This window comes from Carica papaya, chromosome 1 (genome assembly GCF_054855325.1).
Source record: "Carica papaya isolate Zhongbai chromosome 1, ASM5485532v1, whole genome shotgun sequence".
Classification (NCBI taxonomy): Eukaryota; Viridiplantae; Streptophyta; class Magnoliopsida; order Brassicales; family Caricaceae; genus Carica; species Carica papaya.
In genome coordinates this window covers 21,272,035-21,293,808 of record NC_142309.1, presented here as the reverse complement: position 1 = coordinate 21,293,808, position 21,774 = coordinate 21,272,035, and the positions used below count along the sequence as shown (strand labels likewise).

Here is a 21,774-nt window from a genome sequence, read left to right as displayed (position 1 = left end):
ACACGGTTCTTCATGGATTGAGAAATGTAGTTATGAACTCTGTCAGAGAATGACATTGTAGGAAGACCATTTTCCAAATTGATGATCACGTCCTCATCCTTAATCTCAAGATCTTTTATTTTCTTCTCAGAATACTTAGTGTTTGTAAGTTTGTTTCGAAATGAGAGTCTTTCATGACTCCAAGTACCATTGTCCTTCGTTCCGTCTCTTTCTGCTTCCACACAATCCTCTTCTTCGGTAATAACAATCTCCATGTCTTTCGCCTCATCCATTTCTTCATCACCTGCAGATTATGCCTCTTCATCGCCATTCGTTCCTAAACTAGAGGCTTCCTTCCTTATCTTTACATTTTTAGTTGATCGTGTTAATATTAAGTTAGTTAATTGTTGAAGATATTTTATTTTTACATATTTTTATGGTTAATGCTTTGATGGTTCCTAAGTTTTAGCATTTCAGTTTATGTTAGTGGGAATATTTACTTCATATTTTATAGAAATTATGAGTTAGTTATTTACTGATTGTTATGTTTATTTATAGGCTAATTTGCTATCATTTTAGGTAAACTTTTAGGTTTACTTTCTGTCTTCTTATTCTATCAATCTTATTTCTGCAATCTATTAAATTTGAGACAATAGTGATATTAGAGCCATAAGTTTTTGGTTCGTACAAGAAAAACAGTAGCTTTTCTTTTGCTAAAATTATTATTGTCAATGGCATCTGATAATTTTGTACAACCTATAATTTCTCACTTCGATGGTCGCTATAATTATTGGAGCATGTTGATAAAAAATGTCCTCATATCTTAAAAGTACTAGCAAGTCATTTCGGAAGAGGTTCCAGAACCAGCAACTGGAACAGCTGTATCTAATATGCAGAAAGCAGAAATTGAGGGATTGAAGTTGAAGAAGCTCAAGGTAAAGAATTACTTATTCTAGTATATTGATCGTTCGATCTTGGAGACCATCTTATGTAAAGATACCTCCAAGCAAATCTAGGATTCAGTAAAAAAAAAATTATAGCGGGGAGGTTTCCTAAATAAGAGCAACATTTCCTAAATAAGAAAAATTCTTTAAGTAGAAAAAAAATCATTCGAGAGGAAAAATTTTCAATATGAAGAAATTCTCAAATGAGAGAACCTCCAAATAAATATATTTCACCTAACAAATTCTAAACTTGATAGGAGCCAAATGATGATTTAATTTTTCTTAGAATTCTCTTTGCATTTCTCTATGAAAACAAATACCTTCATTGTTCTAAAATTCTTTTCCAACTTCATTTAGAGACTCCAGTAGTGGTTCTGAATCTTAGAAAAACAAATAACTGGATCCTTAAAAAATAAATTGTCATTCTAAGAATTGAAATCAAACAACATCTAATTAGAATTCTCGTTTCTAAGAGTTCTAGTACTCGTAGGAAAATTTCATAGGTGAGGGGTATGGTTGTAGGAGTTGTCCTCACATCAAGCTATTAAAAAAAAAATTTATATGTTTCTCATCAAAGTAGTGCAACAGAAGCATGATGAACCACCATCACCACTTGATTGGAACCTAAGTTCCTAAATAACCGTGCTTATAAAATTAAATTCCGAAGAAAAAATAAATAAAATTTCTAAAGAAGTGTTTTGATTACAGAATCATTACAACGATAAATTTTTAAAAAAAAATAAGCTCCCTTACAATGAGGAACAATATAAAGATAATTGGGTACAAAAACATCCTTAAACCTACAGACTTTCACTAGTAAGAAATTGAAAAAAAAAACATCAGAAGATAAAACGATTTTGTTAAAGAATATGTCATAATCACTCTAATCTATTGACGAGAATATCAATAAAATACATGGATGGTTATTTCGAGTTCTCGCAAATAAAAATTTGAAAGATCAAATTTCTTAGGAGGAGAGGAGATTCCCACACGAGAAATTTCTCCAAGTGACAGAAATTCCCAACAGAAATAGACATTCTCTAGTAAGAGAAAAATCTCCCCTAATAGAACATTTTTCCAAGTAAAGAGATGAGTGATTCCAATCTCTTGACGTGTAATTTGGAGGACCAAATTATTTTAAGGGTGGAGAGATTTGTAATACCCAGCTGGTGCACCAACTGAGTACAAAAAAATATATATATAATATTAATTAATTAAAAAAAGAAGAATATAGAGAGAAGGAGAACAAACCAAGCGACAAAAAAAATATATGTATATATATATATATAATGAAATAGCAGAAGAGAAAAAAAAGAGAAAGAGAGGAAGAGAGATTAGTTCAAGCAAGTGAGAGAGGAGGCCGAGCTGAGTGAAGATCGAGGTCGAGAGAGCGGAGTGAGGGGAGGAGCCTTGGCCGCGTGAGGAGGAGGAGTGAGCGGCAATCGTGAAGGTGGGATGCGGCGAAAAGGGAGACGTCGCGGGAAGAAAAAGAAGAAGAAAAGGAAAAGAAAGAAGAAGAAAAAAAAAAAGAGAAGAGGAAAGGAAAAAAAAGGGGAAGAGAAGAAGGAGAAGAAGACAGAGAATACTCATGGTTGGGTAGAGAGAGAAAGAGGAGAGAGAGAAAAAAAAAAGAAGAAGAAGAAAGGAAAAAGAAAGAAGAAAGAAAAAAAAAAAAAAGAGGAGTTGCAGGAAAGGAGGAAGAAGAAGAAAAAAAAAGGAAGCTACGGGAAAAGATGAAGAAAAAGGAAGAAGGAAAAAGGAAGAAGAAAAGAGATAAAAAAGAAAAAGAAAAAAAAGAGAAAAGAAAGAGAAGAAAAATAAATTAATTAATGAAGAAAAATAAAAGGGTGGCGACCAAATATGATGTTGGTGCACCACATATGACGACGCGCACTGATTCGATCATCAGTGCCTGACATTTTCGGTAACACGCGTATGATGGCGCGTGGTGATGTTGGTGACCGGGACTGCGTATTCTAAGGTAAAATTCATTCCTAATTTCGCGTAATATAATTTTAAAATTATTCATAATTTAATATATATGTTTTTATTATAAACGAGAAAAATTATCCAAACGGTATTCAAATTTTCGAGATGACCATAGATCAAGTTAAAAAGAATTTTCAAAGCTTTCTTGATCACATTATAGGTAAGAATTATGTATATTCCGTATGGGTAAGAATTATGTGTATTCCGTATGGAGACATAAATTATATGTTTATGTAAATGTGTATATATATAGTGCATTATGTGTGAATGTTTAAATATATGTGTAATGTAATATATGTAATTAGTATGTCTACTTTATATTTGTTTGTGTTTATGTAATGTATATATATATACATTTTTATGCATGTGTGTGTGTATATATAAAAATACATGATAAATGAGATATGAATTGATAAGAATAGAATTGATAAGAACAGAGCTGATAAGAATAAATACATAAATATGTATATATATGTGGTATGTTGTGTATGATTGTGTATATGTATTTAAGTATGAACGTGTATGTATATATCGGTAGAGATTGTGTGTGTTAATATAAATATATATTTTGTGTGAGACATGTAGTGATAGAACATGTCTGTATTATAATATGTGTGTGTGTATTGAAATATGTATACATATGTTCTGCATGTGAAATACATAACCAATATGTGTACGTGTAAAATTTGGATACACTGCACTTGCTGTGTGATCTGGTGCACATATACGACGCACTGTACATGCTGTGTGATCTAATACAGTTACGCGATGAATCTGAGTATCCTGTACTTGTTGTATGACCTGGTACATGATGACTCAGAAAGTGGTTTGAAAAATATATGGTTCTGATGTGCGTGATGGTATCGTGTATTATCTGTGTGTTTGTGTTTTATTATGCGTTGAATTGATATTTTAATATGAAATGAATGAATTAGGAATAAGAGACATTTGAAAAGAGTAGAGTGTAAAGACTCTAGATACCTACTCGTTTTAGTCTGAATTAAGAAGGGAATGGTGCATGTGTGGTTAAAGTTCAGCGGGCATGGTGAATTTGCACATGGATAGAATTTGAAGCCTAGTCCAGACGTGGATAGGTATTTGTGAGTGTAAGTCACCTAACAAACGTATCTGTCGTGGCCATTATGAAACTTATATGTATGTGCTATCTATGCGATGGAGAGATCCATTTCGCCTCCCTTCGATGACGATATAAATGACATCGCGCGATGAAACTATAGATGTGATATTTCGAATGTATTATGATATTTTGAGTGTGAGTGTGATTTGAAAGGAGAATAGAAATTAGGCTAAAAGAGTACGGATCAGAATGTGTTTTTTGTGATGATTTGTTTTATTGTGTAATTTAATTGAAATGTTTTGTTTGATATTTTTTTATTACAAATATTATTATATTTTATATATTGCGTGAATTTATGTATGTAAATCTCCATTATAAAATTCTTTTTCTTACTGAGCTCGTGAAGCTGATGAAGAAAATTTTATTAGTTTTATTTTAACATTGTAAATCAATTTAGATGATTCAATTATGTGTGAACAAATAATTATTCAGTCACAAGGAATATATATTAAAGTGTAATTTCGTTGCATATTTAATATTTATCTGTTTTACTAGTTAAAAATGTTGTGCTAACGTTCGTATCCACCAACGTTGGGGTTCAAGATGCTAGAAGCACAAACCAAATAGAAGCTAATATATATTATTTTTTCTAATACATATTGCATTTTTTTTAATGTAATCGAGATAAATTATTTTCTATAAATCATTACATTGTTTTTATATATAGTTACATTTTTATATATAACTTCCCTGTATCCTTAAAATTTATTAAATATTACCAAATGGAGAATCAAATGCGAAGAAGATCAGCCATTAAAGCACAAAACTATGTTTTGTTATGGCCAAAGATAAAAGAAAATAAAATTGAAATTAAAACAGAGGAAACAAGAAAAAGCATGAATGTTCTGGTGAAATAATTTGAGGCTCTGGGCTTGGAATTAATAAGCTGAAGAGCATCGGAAATGGTTGGAAGAGCTGGAATTGCTCCCTTTTGAGTTGTAGAAATTGCTCCACATGCATTTGCAAATGTTAAAGCCTCCATCAGTTTCTCCTCATTCTGTCCACAACACAAATACCCATATAAATTTGTTTAATTAATATTAATTATTAAGAACAAATATATATTAATCTGTAAATTCATTTATATATATTCCTGAATTACTTCAAAAATTTTCAATTAAAATTGGGCACCTCCACGATGGTAGGATCTTGGGCCAAATAGACCAGAAGTGCGCCAACAAAAGCATCCCCGGCTCCGGTTGTATCTATTGTTTTCACGGAGAATCCTTTCACCCTTCCCTTGAAATCCTGCAGTTTAATTAAAAACACACACTTAATCCTTTCCCAAATATGTATATATACATACATATTCATAATTATAAGAATTCAAAACACTTGATCAGCACTGTAACTTGAGATGAACCTTTGAGCATCAATTACATGGGTATCAAACTTTATTGGCACGGTAAATCTGGAATCCAGGGCATGCATTACAAATTTAGAATATGGGTTGTGTTGATGTGTGTGTGTGTGTGTGTGTGTATATATACCTTAGTGATGTACCTGCAACCCTTCTCTCCATCTGTTACTACAAGTAATTTGAGTGTATCATACCACAGGGACCTGACAACATCATCATTTTCGGGATCTCCTTCAGTGAGGAATGCAACTTCATCATCACTAACCTTGATGATATCTGCGTAAGTCCAGATGCTGAAGATGGCGTCTCTTGCATACTGAGGAGAAGGCCAGAGAGGCAGGCGCACATTGGGGTCATATGAGAGCCAAGCGCCGGCAGCCTTGGCGGCATCCATTGCTGACAAGTGAGCTGATCTACAAGGCTCGGATATCAAGCTTATGGATCCGTAATGGAAGATCTTGGCGGCTCTGATCAGACCCATGTTCAGTTCTGATTCTTTCATCAACATATCTGCACTAGGGTTTCTGTAAAACGCGAATTCTCTCTCGCCATTCTTCTTCAGCGTCACAAATGCTAATGCAGTCCTCGCCTCACCATCAAAGCAAACTCCATCAGTGTTTACACCATTCTTCTTCAGTATATCTACCAGCATCTGTCCAAACTCGTCGTCTCCAAGCTATATATACACATGGACACTGCTGTAATCAGCATCCGTATATAATGTAGTAATAATCATATATGTATGCATAAACCCGCATATGTTAAATTTTTTAATATAATTGAGTGATAGAGACTGATAGAAATATATAATAGGGATATTAATCATGACAATCGAAAATAATTTTTAAATAAAAATATAGGAAAACAATTCTTTCGAATTTATAATTTTTTATAAAAAAAAATATATATGAACTATTTAATTAAATAATTTTAAAAAAATATATAAAATATAAAGTAAAATATTAACATCAATATTACGAGAATACTAAACTTAGATATAACATATTTATATATCTATTAATGTATTAATAAAATCTCATAATTTTTTTCTTATGAGAGAATAATTCATTAATAAAAAATTAAAAATTTAGAATCATCTATTCTTAAATATGTCAAAATCATCCCCATAAAAAAACTTTTTTATTCCTCTTCTTCCATAAAACCCAAAATATGGTAAGTGGAATTAAATCCAATAGCTTCTTCCTTCCTCTAACACTCTTCCATGCCCAAATTTCGTCCTGTCATCACCGAACCTGCGCTTAAAAGCCCATAAACCATAGTTTAAAGCTTGTACACCACTGGATACCCTCTTACACAAATAACAAGCATTAACCGAGATCTTACCTTTTTCCTTTATATCAGCTAAACAATTTGTGTTACACACGTGAAAATATATGCGTGTGATAATAAGGAAGAATATATATATATATGTATCTATGTATATGTGACCTTGCCGATGAAGGCGGAGTTGCCCTGTAGCTTACTAATGGCACAAGCGACATTAGCAGGTGCACCGCCAGGTGCTTTGAGAAATCCGGTGGAGTCGGCCAAGGAAAGACCTGCTTTGTCAGGCACAAAATCTATCAGCATTTCTCCAAATGATACTATCAGAGGTGATTTTCTTCCCATCTTCTCCTCCATTTTCTTTTCTTATATATATATATATATATGTATGTATGTATGTATATATATCACTGGGTTAGAATTCTCATCAATGATGATGCTACTTATAATCAATCACTTGAGTACTCTCTCCTGCGAAACGTTGAAGAATCTTTGTAAGGAAAAAGCAAGATGTGCTTTCTTGCCAAACTCTCCCACTCAAAGAATGTGCCTACCCATAATACATATATATATATATATATATATATATATGGAAATTTTTTGGTACGTTATCGAACATTGATATATAATTTTGGATTGCTCATGAAAATATATTTTTATAAAGATCAAATCATATTTTAACTATTATTGATGACGTAATACGAACTAATTGTTCCGTGACCAAAAGACAAGAAAAATAAATACAAAGCAAATTATTGAAATGGATATAAAAAAAAGAATATGAATGAGTTAATTTGACGCTAGCGAGGGGCTGAGTTGATGAGTTGAAGTGCGTCGGAGATCGAAGGAAGTGCCGGGATTGCTCCCCTCTGGATTGTGCATAATGCTCCACATGCATTTGCGAATGATAGAGCTTCCCTCAATTTCACTTCGTCCTATATCGTAACGAATAAATTACTTTCTATATATATATATATATATATATATATACATACATTTTATTAATTATTGAAATATATTAACTTTTATTCAAAAAATATTATTTTCCTACTTATATATCTCGGCCTCTGTTAATTTCAAGATTTATGCAAACGAAAAGTTTAAGTAAGAGATTTACATCAAACATGGAAGGATCGTTGGCCACAGACACCAGGAGAGCACCAACAAAAGCATCACCAGCTCCAGTTGTGTCAACTGGTTTTACAGAAAACCCCGCCACTCTTCCTTTGAAATTCTGATCATACCACAATATCCTTTGTTAGATTTTGATATCTAATATTATACAAAATATAATGATATATATAAGATTATTTAATTCTATAAGTTCCATAATTTTACAAATAATTAATCACCATCCTCTATTCTTCTGTCTACACACATATATATATATGTATATGTATATATATATATAGATATATATAGATACACACACTCAGGTCGAAATCTTTGTCTGATATTATCAGGAGAATTAAGTTAAATATAAATTGTGAATATGATAATTAATATATTTTTAAAAAAAATTTCTAAATAATTTATATATTATACTTATTTATGATTCGTAAATTAAATTTAATTATAGTTAATATATTCAAGAACACTTCGTGTATTTGAATATTTATATGAACAATAACAAATTAAAAAATTGAGTCCCTCTATTAATCTCTCTCTTTTTTCTTTCTCTAATTTCCAACAACATATTATCTAAATCTAATCTATCTCTTAAAATTTTTCAGAGCATAAATTAACATGTATATATTGAATGAATATGAAAATTATATATATGTATAAGTTATACCTTGGTGAAATATCTGCAACCCTTGCTTCCATCAGTTACAACCAGCAGCTTGAGCTTATCATGCCACAGGGATAAAACAACATCTTCCTTGTCAGAATCTTTATCAGTCAGGAACTGTACCTCGTCGTCGCTTACCTATACATGCATACATATATACATAACATATATATGCATAAATTAAAAAAAAAAAAAAGGTTTACTTTCTAAATTGACATTAATAATTGCATCCTGTTAATTTCTTTTCAAATAAATAAAACAAAAAAAAAAAAAGAAGAAGAAAGGGTTAATCTACCTTGATAAAATCAGCTTCTTTCCAGATGCTCATGATCCCATCTTTGGCAGCCTGAGGAGATGGCCAGAGAGGCAAGCGTACATTAGGATCATAAGAAAGCATCACACCAGCACTCTTAGCAGCTTTCATGGCGGCCAAGTGAGCGGATCGGCACGGCTCTGAAATCAGACTGATGGATCCGTAGTGGAAGATCTTCGCCTGCTTTATCATATTCATATTCAGCTCAGATTCCTTCAACAACATATCAGCACTAGGGTTTCTGTAAAACATAAACTCCCTCTCTCCATCCTTCTTCAGCGTCACGAATGCTAGTGCTGTCCGCGCTTCGGGATCGAAACAGACTCCTTCGGTTTTTACCCCATTCTTCTTCAAGATATCCACCAGCATGTGCCCAAACTCATCGTCTCCAAACTACAGATATATATGTATATATATATACAGTCATATATATAATATATACACTTGACCATAAAAAATACTAGATCCCAATATCTCAATTAACCAAATTTAATTCTCGGTGTGAAATCCAATAATAATTGTAATCTGTCAAATAAAATTAACAAGTTAATAAAATACTATAAATTAATTACTATCAATTATAATATAAGTACTTGACAAATTTTGTGATTTTTTTTTACATAAAATAATTATTAGTGTCTAGCTGCTTAAAAATCTCATGTTTTAAATGTATAAAGTCTAATTTAACTACTGAAGTCTATCAAATTAACCTAATAAATTAATTAAAGATTACATATCAATCACTATTGATGTATAATATAAATATTTAATATCTTGGAAACTCCATGATTTTTAATCATAAGGCAACAAGTTGAATTATTAAAGCACTAGGTAATGTTATATATAATGTACAAACACATAAATATATATATATGTATATGTATATGTATATAGGAGTAAAAGTTGATGTACCTTGCCGATGAAGGCAGAGTTTCCGGTAAGTCTAGTGATGGCACAGGCGACATTAGCCGGTGCCCCGCCCGGTGCTTTGAGGAAACCAGTTGATTCGGCCAACGAAATACCAGCTGTGTCCGGCACAAAATCTATAAGCATTTCCCCAAAGCACACTATCAACGGCCCGCACGCCATTGTCGTCTTCGTCTTCTTCTCGTTTCTCCGTATTCACAACTAGTATACTTTTCTCTTCTCTAGTTCTGCGAGTACAAAAACCAGGAATGAAAATGATCTAATGTCCAGTGTAAGAACAACTCTGGATTTGTCACGTCAAAAAAAAAAAATTATTATTTATTTTTAAATCTATTTTTACTTCTCTAGCAAGGGTAATTTCTTTTAACGTTGACTGAGTAATTTTTTTTTTCTTTAATTATTCCGTAAATTTCTCTCTCATCCCTCGAATTTCTGCTTGATGTATGATTAACTCTTAAATTAGTTTTTCAGGTCATGGTATATTATATTTTGGACTACTAAGGTTGGACGGCCAAAGTTAATAAAAATATTTAATAATTACAATGGATATATATATATATATATAGACAGAGAGAGAGAGAGAGAGAGAGATGAAATTTGGGTTTTTAAGTTTTAGTTAATATGTAGATTATGCTTAATTAAGTTAACTGTCTCATCAGTAATTATTGCTTAACCTTACTAATTGGTCAACAACTGCAAATTATATTGTAAGGATCTGATTTGATCTAAATCACTCTCTCTCTCTCTCTGCCACATTAAGAGAAACACGATCTATTCGGACAATTGTCCAAATATATATCTATATATATATATATATACAGAATGATAGAAGACGGTGACCAATAATTCTAAAATTATCAAATTTATAGAATCAAATTGATTTCATATATTATTTTTTTTTACTTTTTCAAATTATTAAATTGATCACCACCCTCTATTTAGAATAATTTTAGCATTAATTAAGTCTTCTTTTTTTTTTTTGGGTATTAACTCCCATAGTTTATTATTATATCAATAATTCTAAATTTTAGGTTTTTTTTTTTCATATTCATTATCTTTTAATAAATAAATTATAAAACTTTTCACCACTCACTGGTCAAATTAATAGTCAGAGTACTGTCTCTTCGAAAAATCTTTTTATTTTTTTTCTTTTTTTCAATTTTAATTTTTTTATAAAAAAAAATCTTCTTTATCTCCTTTAAAAACTACTATTTCCATTCCATTATTTTGCCGTATACTACTCGACTAGTATTCACACAATTGTCCGAACATAATTTTTATATCAATAGAACCTGCACACAGCCACAGTGTAATCCTAGCCTTTGGAGGTTTAACAGATATATCCTAGACTTAAAGCTCCTATCAATCTCCTTCAGGCTTACCGGATTGCTTCAGTCATTTGGGCAAATGGTTTGCATTTGAACAGACATGACTATCTTCCATTACCAAGTGAAAATTAGAAATGGCAGCTTCAGACCCTCATGACATTAACCAAACTTTACATGGTTCATATATAGTTTGAGAGTTCTTACACTTATTCATACATGGAATTAAGACAAAAAGACTTAACCAAAACTCATTACTCGAAGTTGTAGTGCTTGTCCACAGCAACTGAAACATCCCAACTGCAACTCATTCCTTTCGGGAACACAACTAAGTCACCAGCACCAATCTCCACAAATCCATCTGAACCATCTGGATAAACCTTTACTTTCCCCTCTAGCAGATAGCAAGTCTCTTTGGATGTGTATGTCCATGGGAATTTGCTTGGAGGGCAACCCCACCTGTTTGATCACACCATGATCACATAAATCTTTCCAATTCCCTAAAACGATAAGGAGTTCGCACCAAGATTGTGGTATAAACAAAAGGCTCAACCTTGGACTATTACCAGAAACAGCTAATCTTCTCATAAAAGGACGAGAAATGCATGACAAAGTGGAAGGGGTTTATATTAAAGCCACTTTTGGTTGAACATATTCTTGCGTTTTACAGTAAAAATGCTGCATTATAATGTAAGGAAAAAACGCCTCAATAACACATAGAATAGGAGCTTTAGATAAACAACACAACAGATCTTCAACGCCATCAAAAAGCGTAAAAAGACCCAACACAGGAAGGGCAGACCAGACCCAAGATTAAAGTAAACATAGCACACGATAGAGTACTAAAATCAGATCTAACATCCACAAAACAGCACAAAGCAAAGTGACAGAAATAAAATATGAATACTAATTTACCAAACAGGAATAATGTAAGAATTACTCTTCATTTGGTTCAAGTCTATTCTGTTCTCATTCTGTTTTTAAATTTAATTATTTATATATAAAATTTAGTTATAATTTATATAGTTGATCATAATTAAACCAACTCTGTCATATTCTCAATTTCACACAAATAAATTTATATTTACACTCATTAAATGAGAGGTCAAAAAAACACCGAACACTGCCTTAGGAACTAAAGTAGTGCTTTAATTTCATGTAATTCACGCGAGATGATTTTGTACATCTACCAGAAACAGGAGTCTATCACTTTAAAATTCAACACACCGACATATTGATTTTATTATGAATCAAATGTAAAAAAAAAAAAGAAAAAAACTATTATTCAGTCCTGAAGATCAAATAATTAAGGTGAAGGAATTGAGTAAAACATGAATCAAACAGGCTGGTACCTGCACCTTCCTCATCTCTATTTTTATATGCACTTGGAATCGCTAACATGCTTCACTGCAATTAACAGAGCTATTCTGTTTTTCAATCCTGAAAATACACATTTAGGTAGACGTAGCATATCATCCAGTTAACTCAAAAATTCGAAGCAACCAACTGTATTTTTTTTCTATTTCGAGAACATTCTTTTTTTTTAAATAAATTTCGGGAACGTTCTTACACTCACCTGACTTTCTTGCATATTTTGAGTGTCATAATCCATCTGATTAGCTATCTACAATATGCCTACATCCCCCCTCAATGAGGATCATAGCAGCTCTTTACAATAGGTCAACCATAGCTTAAATCTTAGAATACATGACTCAAGTCTGGTTTCTGTCTATACATGCTACTGAGGAGTAACCCAAAACAGTGTACCATAGCTTTGATCAACGAGAAGTCCAAAGGTTGCGGTTGGTTTAGTTACCATTCAATTCCTAGTAAATTCTTACATTTAATTTCTCATATTAGTCCCAATATACATGATTAGGTTATCATTTACATATTGTGTTTGAATTAACATCATCTCAGCGTTATATTCTTTGATGATGAGAATTAATCACCACTTTGAACTTGATCGTGGGAATTTAATTTCTTTTCAACTAAGATAGTGGTAACTCATTCTACAATAAATTATGTTCTAATAATGCATATTAAGATTAATGCGAAAATTAAAAGTAGACATTACCAAGAAAGTGAACTGATAATGAAGCGAACCCAACCTAATAAGCATTGAAGACACAGAAATAGAGAAAACAAAAAAAGCAGATAAGGAAGATGGCAAATTTGCTGAAGGATTAGACCGAAAACTTCCATACATTATGTAAAGATTTCAAGTGACCTAAGTCACCAAACATAGTGGTTCTCTGAATGTAAACAGTATCTTTTTTGTTCATTTCTCATCAGATAGACAAAGGAGGAACTTAAACAGAGTTAACAAGCTCTCTGATGACTAGCTGATTGTGAATAAATCCATCCCTAGATATCAGAAATCTACAGCAATACAAGCTAAAACTAGCGAAAACGCAAATTGAATTTTCAATTGAAAGCATAGTATCTTCTTAAACAGAAATTCCAGGGAACCGAAAAGGGTTTCCTCAGAAACAAACGGAATAAAGACGGAAAAAGAACCTTGGTCTACGAATTAGAGACTATAGCAAAAAATGAACAGAAAATGCTGGCTTACTTAGGCCACTTTCGGACGCCGAGTTCGGTGAGTATGGACTCGGGAGGGTTGGTGTGGACCGTGATTCCCAATTTCTCGGTGGCCATCGACTCTGCTCTTATCGCCGCCGGTGTTGAACGTACAAGTCCGGATCTTGCTGTGAAGAGAGAATATGAAAGGGGGGTTTTACTGAATAGATTTGAAGTACTAGTCAGGCACGCCATGCTTCCTAAATAAAGCTTTTTACCAGCGGCTTTGTTTTTCTTTTAATTGATTTTCTTTTTCATGATTCTTTTTTTATATGAACAATATTTTTTCATTAGTTATATGAACCACTCGATCCCAATCTCTAATATTTTCAGTGTTCTCTACCATTCTAGCCGACGGCGTCGTTTCCAGAAATATTGAACTTTTTTTTCTTTTTGGGTTAGAAAATCCGAATTTAGAATTATTATAGATCAGCCAAACTAGATAGATGTTCCAGAGAGAAAATATATGTACTAAATTTTATTTGGAGTATATTTTTAAAACAGTATTTTAAAGTGTGTGTGTGTGTGTGTGTGTATATATATATATATATATATATCAGCAAAATTTTGACTCTATGAATAAATAAAAGATTTATTCTTTGAGGTTAGAAATATACCCAGTTGTTTGAGGATCTAAATATGAGAAAAAGTATAATTTTTTAAATAAAAATTTATATATTTAAAATAATTAATTAAATGTAATTTATATATTAATAATAATACAATTAATTTTTTAAAAAAGTAACGCAATTGAATTTTAAAATGAAACCCATGGTCAAATTAGGCCCATAATTCATAAAGAAAAATAAAAAAAAATGTCAACCATATAATATCAATTAAGGGATATATGATTGGTATTTTTAGAGGAACCAAGACAAGAAAAAATTACAGAAAAGAAAATTTTTAAGAGTTAAAAATAAAATGGTATTTTCAGATGGTATATATTATTTTGGTTGATTGACAATATATATGATAGAATATATTTTTGGTAGTAGGTGAAAATGACATCATGAACTTTTATCTCTTTCGTGATCATCACCATGATCACTTCCAATTTTCCGAAGAGAAGAACCCATATTTAATGGCGGAATTGGCTGTTGATTGGTGAAAAAGTTAGTTGGATCGACAAGTGTCTTAGCTCTAACCAGTCTATCGTAATTTTTCAAGAAGTATTTTTCACCCCAAACTCTCGCAATCTCAACAGTATCCTCGTAAGAGTAATTCAGATCATCAATGGCGGCAGAGACAGGCGGCTGAAGCTGGCCAAGGTCTAAGTCCATATAATTAACATAAGCAGCTCTTGGACCTCCCGATACATACGGCTTCATCGATTCATAAAACCCTCTCATCCAATCCATGTAATCCTCTCTTTTCTCATCGTCTTCTTCCTTCCACTCCACCAGGTACTGAATAGCAAATAGGTTACCTTTTCTGTGAGGAAAAGCTATGGCGTCACTCGTTATTCTCTTCATTATTCCGCCGTATGGATCCATTATCACGTATCCTTTTGGCTCTTTCTCGAGAATATCCATCATCGTCCTTATCCCGGCGAAAGTCACCGGAGTTCTGACGTAATCGGACTTCGCCTTGAAATATCCCTTGCCTTGTAAATACCTGTTTCTCAACTCCGATATGGTGGCTCCGGTGGGGAGGCCGGAGAAGAAGAGGACTGACTCGATCCAACTCATGTCTGTACAATCATTTTCCTCCACGCGTAGTTCAGGGAATTCCTTGTTGAGAATTGATATGGCTTGGGTTCTTCGACCCAGAAAGAACCCTCTGAACGTCGCCGACATCCCAATGGTCATCGTCTCCGGCAAATGAGCTCCCATGAAACACGATAAGTAGAAATCGTCGGTCAAATCATGAGCAACATGTTGCCATTTTTCCACCAACTCTGCAACGTTAAACCCTTCTGATTCTGGCCTGGACACGATGAAACTCGTCACGGTCGGCGGGACTTTCAGCAGTTTGATCTTCCAGGCGTAGATAACCCCCCAGACACCTCCACCGCCGCCTCTAATGGCCCAAAACACGTCTTCCCCCATAGCTTTCCTGTCTAACAACTCGCCTTCTGAGTCAACCAGAAGTGCATCGACCACATTGTCGGCTGCGACGCCGTATTTTCTCGACAAGAACCCGAACCCACCGCCGGTGACGTGCCCACCAACGCCGACAGTTGGGCAAGACCCGGCTGAGAATCCAAGCTCCTGACTCGCCATGGCAATTTCGTAATATATCTCCCCCAGCGTTGCACCGCCTTCGACCCACGCCATTTCATCTTCCATATCTACAACCACTTGGTTCAAATTCATCATATCGAGTATCACGAATGGTTTGTTCGTGTCTCCACCGACTGACGAAGTTCCCTCGTAGCTGTGTCCTCCGCACCTTACTCTGATCTGCCACGAAGCTTCTCTGCAACATAGAACACTGTTTGCGACCTCCTCCACGCTTTCCGGGAGGATTATTGCGAGAGGTTTCGAGATCTTGGGTCCGGCGAAGCGGAGGTTTTGGATTGAGAAGTTGAGAAGTTTGTAATAAGCTGAATTGGAATCGTTTTGGGTGTTTGGCAAAGTGGTAAAATTTTTTATGTTGTGAAGATTTAAACAATAAGTGATTTGATCTGCGGGCGTACAAAGAGAAGGCGCCATGGAAAAGGTGATCACAAGGATGATGACTGCAGGAAATGGGTGTCTAGTGGTAACCAGAGAGTACTGATCCACCATGGTCAAATATGTTCAGCTATATATGTATTATTTGCTAATTAAGTCGTCTGTTATATGATCATTAAAATGTCTGCATACATAATTTTGGGATAGGGAGAATCAAAATGTAGGTTGAAGACAAAAGCAATATGAAGAATAAAAGAGTGTGTGTGCGTGTGTATAGAAATATGTAAATATACATATATATATATATATATATGTGTGTGGCCGGCCACTGTTTTTAATTAATTCCAAGTTTTGGCACTAGAGAGTTTAATTAGTAGCTCCTAACGAACCGCAAAGGTGACAGAAAGGTGACAACAAAAGTCTTCTGCATGAGATTATTAGTGGGTGTCGTTTTTAGTTCCATTTTTTATTCAGAGTGAAATAGTTAAAATTTTCGTAAATTTATTAATTTTCTTGTAAATATTATTTTAATATAGTAACTTTTAATCACATTTTTGGTAAACTAAAGTAAATATGTAATAATTAATAACTAATATTTAAAAAAAAAAAAAAAAAAAAGAAAAAGAGAAAGGTGATAAGTCACAAAGAAAGAAAGAAAATTGTTGACAAGAAATGGATAGCTCTATATGCAGGCCAACAGCAAAATCCAAGGCCTGCTCGTGCCTATAATAAATATATATATATATATGTATATGTTCCACCGTGTATTTTTTATATATGCAATGTTTGCGTACAGAACTTGTCTTGGTTTGTAGTAACTCGTGTTCTTTCTTCTCCACTGGCCATGGCTCAATGCTAATAATTTACCATAAAAATGTTTCCGGACTGCTCGTCTTACATTTTATGAGTACTTTTAAACATTTAGATTTAATTTTTTTATTTGTACAATATAAAAATCAGAGTGCTTAGATAATTAAAAAGTAATTTTTTATATGACAAGTTTATTTTATTACTATCTTTTTTTTTTTTTAAACTTAAAAATACATAAAATAGTATTATTAATTATAAAATAATCGTAATATTTTTTATTAGTAAAAATTAATTGTTTATTTTTTTAAGTCAATATTTTTATGTCCAACAGGAATCAATCCCAAAAATCAAAGACAATTTAAGTAAATGTCAATTTTGCAGTGTAAGTAGGGCAGAGATTGAGTGCCAACTTCACCATTTCCCGAGTCAAACCCATGCCCAGCTAAATTATAAACTACATCACTCTCTCTATTATCCGAGTTATAAATTAACGTAGTAGGAAGAATTGAAGTCTCGTTTTATAAATAAAATCAAATAGAAAAAAATCTGAAGTCTGTCCGAATTGTTTGTAGGTAGCCACGTGGAATAAGTAACTGACGTTGGATGCGCCAAATTGTTGACACGTTATGCAGACCTTTTTCTTTGTTCTCTACCTACTTGTTGAAATGAAAATTTACATTAATCCCTTTTCATAAGAGTAAAGTTAAAAATTATCGAATTTTGTTAGGGATGAGTCCGTTCAACTTTTCATGAATTCATATTACAAGAAAATGTTTAGTGTTTTTTTTTTTTTTAAATTATTATCGATTAACAAAACATATATATATATATATCACAATATTTAAATCTCAACGTCCTTAAAGAAATTAAGAATAAAATCTTTTCAAAAATATATTAGAATTTAAAACAACTACAAAAAAAATATATATATATATATATATATATACTTGTTCTTAAAATGATTTATGTAAGTATTCTCCTCCATAACCAAATGAAAATAAGTTACTCAAATATTTAACTTAATTTAATTTTGAATTTATTTAAGTAAATCATAAAAAAAAATTAAATTAAATTTTAATTCAAATTAAGTTAAATTATAAAATTTATTGTCCATTTTATGCAATACATTGCAATTTACCAAAGAGATTCTAATCATTTCTGTAGAAAATCAACCTAACCGATAAGATTCTAATAATTTTCTTTTACCAAACCACATCTAAAGTTCAGATAATAAATGGTAGAATTTTAACATCGATGCCCTTTGTGCTTGTGCTGATTCACTTCCATCATGTCACGATTTGCAGAGATTCAGGGAGAGGCGGCACTATCACGAGCGCCAAGCAGGGACCATAATCTACCAGGACGCAGAAATGACACAGGGTGCTATAATCATTTAACTAGAAGAATCTAAGGTCGGCCAATTTCTATATATATATATATATGTATATCCTTTATTTTTTAAATAATAAAAACACGCTTGAGGTAATGACGGTAAACCAACTCTAAATATATTAACCTAACAAGGTTTTCAAACACACCCCCAACTCTCCAGTGCAACAAATATATACATATATATATATATATATATATTCTGAAGAGAGCAGACTTCCCAAAGGGACACACACAACAACATTTCCACAAAAAGTCAGTCTAGTGGAGTCCCTGATCGTTAATCTTCTCGGCCTTGTATGTTATAATCTTGTTAGGCACTCGGTGGAAAATATTTTGCCAGCAGCCACAAAAAAACAACAAACATATATTTGAAATTTTGCAACAAAAAAGTAAAACAAACTCCATAACATAATTATCCAAAAGTAAACTCGTTCCAATCTCCAACTACTATGGAAAAGTAAAACTTGTTCAATTCTCAAACTAAGATCAAAATTCATCTGGCTTTGTAGAATCTCAGACTTCAATCTAAACAATGACCGCACACCTAATTCATTCTCCTTATAAGTTCATTGATGTAATTTTCACGGTTTCCAGCATCTCCTCCTTCAACATAGTGGTTCCTCTTCTTTTCCAGACCACCCAAGGGAGCCTTGAGCTGGAAGGGCCACAGGAAGTTATTTGCTTCCTTAAAATGAGGACCAACTGTCATGATCTCGTGGATCAGATCCTCCACGCAGATGATGCCGTATTTGCCCAAACCCTGTTAATTACATTGTTCAAAGTGAGTGACAAAATGAGAAACAGAGTTGTCATTTAATGACAAAGAGAACATAAACAGCATAAACCTGTTCGATGATGGAATTGTCAGTGAGAGCAATCCTCTGGTTGTTTAATTTCCCAAAGCCCCTCTTGTAAATCAATTCCCTAATGCTCTTCAAATTGGGGTATCTAAAAAAAAGCTCCTAAGTCAGGGTGGTCATGGTGAGACTATAAGCAGACATAATAGACGAATACAACAATTCAGAGGGGAAGGGGTGGGGAGGGAGAGAGAGAGAGAGAGAGAGAGAGAGACCCGTAAGTCACATAAGGTTCAACCCTGTGAAGCATGTTCATAGTTGCCTTGTTAACTTTCAGAAATACACCATTGAAGATCTGCAATGGACAACTGAGCTTCAAAACTTGTACTCAAAGAAATATAATTACCAACTAAGTGATTTACATTGAATATAAGCTATCACAACCATAAAAAAGGTGTATTTACCCTTGACCTTCAACAGGATGTTGGTATTTGACGAATGGAATGCAAATACATTAATCAAAAGAAAGTAGTACTATTAAATGTGTTAATCTATACATTCTCCAACATAATGTCAAAATGAAAGATTAGCTACCTGTCTCAAACGCAATAGCTGCAAAATCTTCCTTGTCTTTGGGTGCATGGCATTAATACTGATAATCCCAAAATAAAATAGAATGATTCAGCAAAAATTTGTTGCACCAACTACAGTAAATATTAATGTAATTGACAAACATACCCTCGAATGCGAATGATAAACAAAAGTTTAGCCTCTGGATCAACATAGAATCCTCCTTTGAGTTTTGCTTCACGCTTCAATCTGATCAGCTCTTTTTCCTGAATATAATAGAAGTAAATCACTAATATAAACTAAGAAGCCACTTACTGAACATTTTTTATGAAATCTCAAAGCTGAAAGGCATAACATGTACCTGTTCCTGGTATTCCTCAGCATACTGCTTAGCTCTCTTGTAGATGAGCTTCCTGTTCTCGGCATTTTTCTTCTTCAAAGCTTCAACTTCCTGCTTTTTCTCCAATGCCCATTGCTCATGTCTCTTCCTCTTCTTCAAAACTGACTCAGGAACCACAGCCTTGGCTTCAGCCATCTCTGAAAAATGAAAAAACAAATACTTAAAATAATTCTAGTTTCACAAAGAAATGGTCAAATTTCAGAGTCCAATAGTAAACAAAGCATTGCCATCAGAAAACAATAAAGTAAGACACACCTAAGAAGAACAAACTTAAAAAAAAAGGTTGAAGATTAGAAGCAATAAAAAGCCAATCTTAAGAAATAACCAATCTAATAATGTAAAACCACAATGAAGAAACCAATTCTCTTTCAATGAAACCTACGAAAATGGTAGCAAGAGAGAGTAACATGACACGAATAACACTGTCACTTCTCTTCCAAATGGATGGAGGAAAATTATGAATAATCAGACAGTGTTTATGTTAACCATATAACTTTATCATGAATCTTCAGAAGTTGGGGAAACACTAAATACGTCCAGTTCCATAGTCATAACATTTCACATACCAGAAAAAATACCTGGGCAAGAATTTGATTCTAAAAACTCTCTTAGCACAGGCCAGTTGCATCATAAAAGAACCAACATCTTATAGTTCCGGTTACATCACAAAGAGAAATCTCCATAATATAACATCATAATATAAACATGCACCTTTTAAGTAACAACACTTGAGTAAAAATAAACATAATAACATATACGGACAGACATCCGCTCCTCAGCCTACATTTTTGCAAAACCAAAAATTTCTTAAGAACTGAACCAATTACTTCAGGCAATCCGGACGCAAAAATAGATACAATTGTACACACACAAATACATGCAAGCGCAGAGACAAACAGAAGCATACAGACCCGCAAGTGCAAATTCCAAATTAATAAAAAATCCCTTTATCTAATCTCAATATCATCCGTGTGCCGGGGTGTTATAAAACGTTTAAACATTGAAAGAAAACACCGATATCATGTTTTTAAGGAAAAAAAAAGTTAACAAGATATCTGTATCTCAGTGAACAAACAGAATAGAAGATACTATAAGAAATATTATACCTAATTCAAACCCTCAATTATACAACCAAAAAAAGAAAAGAAAAACAACACACAAGTAAAACATACAGGAAACACAGGACATTTTCCACCTCATTTTCTTCGCTCATTCTCACAAGTAAAATATTTATATGCATTTTATATGTGAAACTAGGCATAGGTACAGACGTTCCATCAAGGTTTCTAGGCATAAACAAAACCATTGTTAACTAAGCTTAGAAAGATGAGATGACTCAAATCTACCACATCTATTTGTAAAGACTATGAGATGAGACGAGAACAAGAACAACAAGCAAATAGAGACAACTCACCAAGTTCGATTCCCTGGCTGAGATGAGATCTGATGGGGGCGAGGGAATAGAGTCCGCCTGAATTTCCTTCGCTCAGCTATATATACGAGGGTCGATAGTGAAGTTAGGGTTTTCCAGCTTTCCTACGATATATAGTACGAAG

At 33.1% G+C, this 21,774-nt stretch overlaps 5 protein-coding genes and 1 long non-coding RNA gene across 7 annotated transcripts; 1 reads left to right on the top strand and 5 right to left on the bottom strand.

Moving 5' to 3' along the window:
* Positions 1-2,197: 2,197 nt before the first annotated feature.
* On the top strand, positions 2,198-4,519 carry LOC148270437 (uncharacterized). Its single transcript, XR_015820124.1, has 2 exons — positions 2,198-2,904; positions 3,848-4,519. It is a non-coding gene; the product is annotated as an uncharacterized LOC148270437 (long non-coding RNA).
* Positions 4,520-4,741: 222 nt separating this feature from the next.
* Positions 4,742-7,125, bottom strand: LOC110818727 (putative fructokinase-5). Of its 2 annotated transcripts, none has more exons than XM_022047695.2 (4): positions 6,860-7,125; positions 5,676-6,086; positions 5,182-5,298; positions 4,742-5,047 (listed from the first exon to the last, which is right to left on the bottom strand). In XM_022047695.2, the coding sequence occupies exons 1-4, from the start codon at positions 7,049-7,051 to the stop codon at positions 4,817-4,819; spliced, it is 951 nt and encodes a 316-aa protein (XP_021903387.1). In that variant the 5' UTR covers positions 7,052-7,125; the 3' UTR covers positions 4,742-4,816. The 2 variants fall into 2 exon arrangements, with proteins under 2 accessions (XP_021903387.1, XP_021903386.1); XM_022047694.2 differs by having other exon boundaries at positions 5,541-6,086; positions 6,860-7,124.
* Positions 7,126-7,353: 228 nt separating this feature from the next.
* LOC110818729 (putative fructokinase-5) lies at positions 7,354-10,025 on the bottom strand. Its single transcript, XM_022047696.2, has 5 exons — positions 9,712-10,025; positions 8,782-9,192; positions 8,490-8,624; positions 7,812-7,928; positions 7,354-7,629 (listed from the first exon to the last, which is right to left on the bottom strand). Exons 1-5 carry the CDS (start codon positions 9,886-9,888, stop codon positions 7,495-7,497), a joined length of 975 nt encoding a protein of 324 aa, XP_021903388.1. The 5' UTR covers positions 9,889-10,025; the 3' UTR covers positions 7,354-7,494.
* A 1,157-nt stretch (positions 10,026-11,182) lies between these two features.
* LOC110818733 (uncharacterized) lies at positions 11,183-13,915 on the bottom strand. Its single transcript, XM_022047701.2, has 2 exons — positions 13,627-13,915; positions 11,183-11,510 (listed from the first exon to the last, which is right to left on the bottom strand). Exons 1-2 carry the CDS (start codon positions 13,827-13,829, stop codon positions 11,306-11,308), a joined length of 408 nt encoding a protein of 135 aa, XP_021903393.1. The 5' UTR covers positions 13,830-13,915; the 3' UTR covers positions 11,183-11,305.
* Positions 13,916-14,544: 629 nt separating this feature from the next.
* Positions 14,545-16,725, bottom strand: LOC110818844 (berberine bridge enzyme-like D-2). Its single transcript, XM_022047839.2, has one exon. It carries the CDS (start codon positions 16,361-16,363, stop codon positions 14,642-14,644), a length of 1,722 nt encoding a protein of 573 aa, XP_021903531.1. The 5' UTR covers positions 16,364-16,725; the 3' UTR covers positions 14,545-14,641.
* A 2,074-nt stretch (positions 16,726-18,799) lies between these two features.
* On the bottom strand, positions 18,800-21,774 carry LOC110818731 (large ribosomal subunit protein uL30y). Its single transcript, XM_022047698.2, has 7 exons — positions 21,633-21,774; positions 20,180-20,355; positions 19,987-20,084; positions 19,843-19,900; positions 19,524-19,603; positions 19,297-19,399; positions 18,800-19,211 (listed from the first exon to the last, which is right to left on the bottom strand). The coding sequence occupies exons 2-7, from the start codon at positions 20,351-20,353 to the stop codon at positions 18,996-18,998; spliced, it is 729 nt and encodes a 242-aa protein (XP_021903390.1). The 5' UTR covers positions 20,354-20,355; positions 21,633-21,774; the 3' UTR covers positions 18,800-18,995.

What these genes read in the sequence shown, in the direction of transcription:
- LOC110818733 (XM_022047701.2), bottom strand. Translation starts at nt 13,829, where the DNA reads ATGGCGTGCCTGACTAGTACTTCAAATCTATTCAGTAAAACCCCCCTT. An exon ending in GGCGTCCGAAAGTGGCCTAA is followed by an intron (nt 11,511 to 13,626) that starts GTAAGCCAGCAT and finishes GTGATCAAACAG; the next exon opens with GTGGGGTTGCCCTCCAAGCA.
- LOC110818731 (XM_022047698.2), bottom strand. Translation starts at nt 20,353, where the DNA reads ATGGCTGAAGCCAAGGCTGTGGTTCCTGAGTCAGTTTTGAAGAAGAGG. An exon ending in CTGAGGAATACCAGGAACAG is followed by an intron (nt 20,085 to 20,179) that starts GTACATGTTATG and finishes TATTATATTCAG; the next exon opens with GAAAAAGAGCTGATCAGATT. An exon ending in TTTATCATTCGCATTCGAGG is followed by an intron (nt 19,901 to 19,986) that starts GTATGTTTGTCA and finishes TGGGATTATCAG; the next exon opens with TATTAATGCCATGCACCCAA.
- LOC110818727 (XM_022047694.2), bottom strand. Translation starts at nt 7,051, where the DNA reads ATGGAGGAGAAGATGGGAAGAAAATCACCTCTGATAGTATCATTTGGA. An exon ending in ACTCCGCCTTCATCGGCAAG is followed by an intron (nt 6,087 to 6,859) that starts GTCACATATACA and finishes GTGTATATATAG; the next exon opens with CTTGGAGACGACGAGTTTGG. An exon ending in GTTGCAGGTACATCACTAAG is followed by an intron (nt 5,299 to 5,540) that starts GTATATATACAC and finishes ATTAAACTGCAG; the next exon opens with GATTTCAAGGGAAGGGTGAA.
- LOC110818729 (XM_022047696.2), bottom strand. Translation starts at nt 9,888, where the DNA reads ATGGCGTGCGGGCCGTTGATAGTGTGCTTTGGGGAAATGCTTATAGAT. An exon ending in GTTGCAGATATTTCACCAAG is followed by an intron (nt 7,929 to 8,489) that starts GTATAACTTATA and finishes TGGTATGATCAG; the next exon opens with AATTTCAAAGGAAGAGTGGC. An exon ending in ACGATCCTTCCATGTTTGAT is followed by an intron (nt 7,630 to 7,811) that starts GTAAATCTCTTA and finishes GTTACGATATAG; the next exon opens with GACGAAGTGAAATTGAGGGA.
- LOC110818844 (XM_022047839.2), bottom strand. Translation starts at nt 16,363, where the DNA reads ATGGTGGATCAGTACTCTCTGGTTACCACTAGACACCCATTTCCTGCA.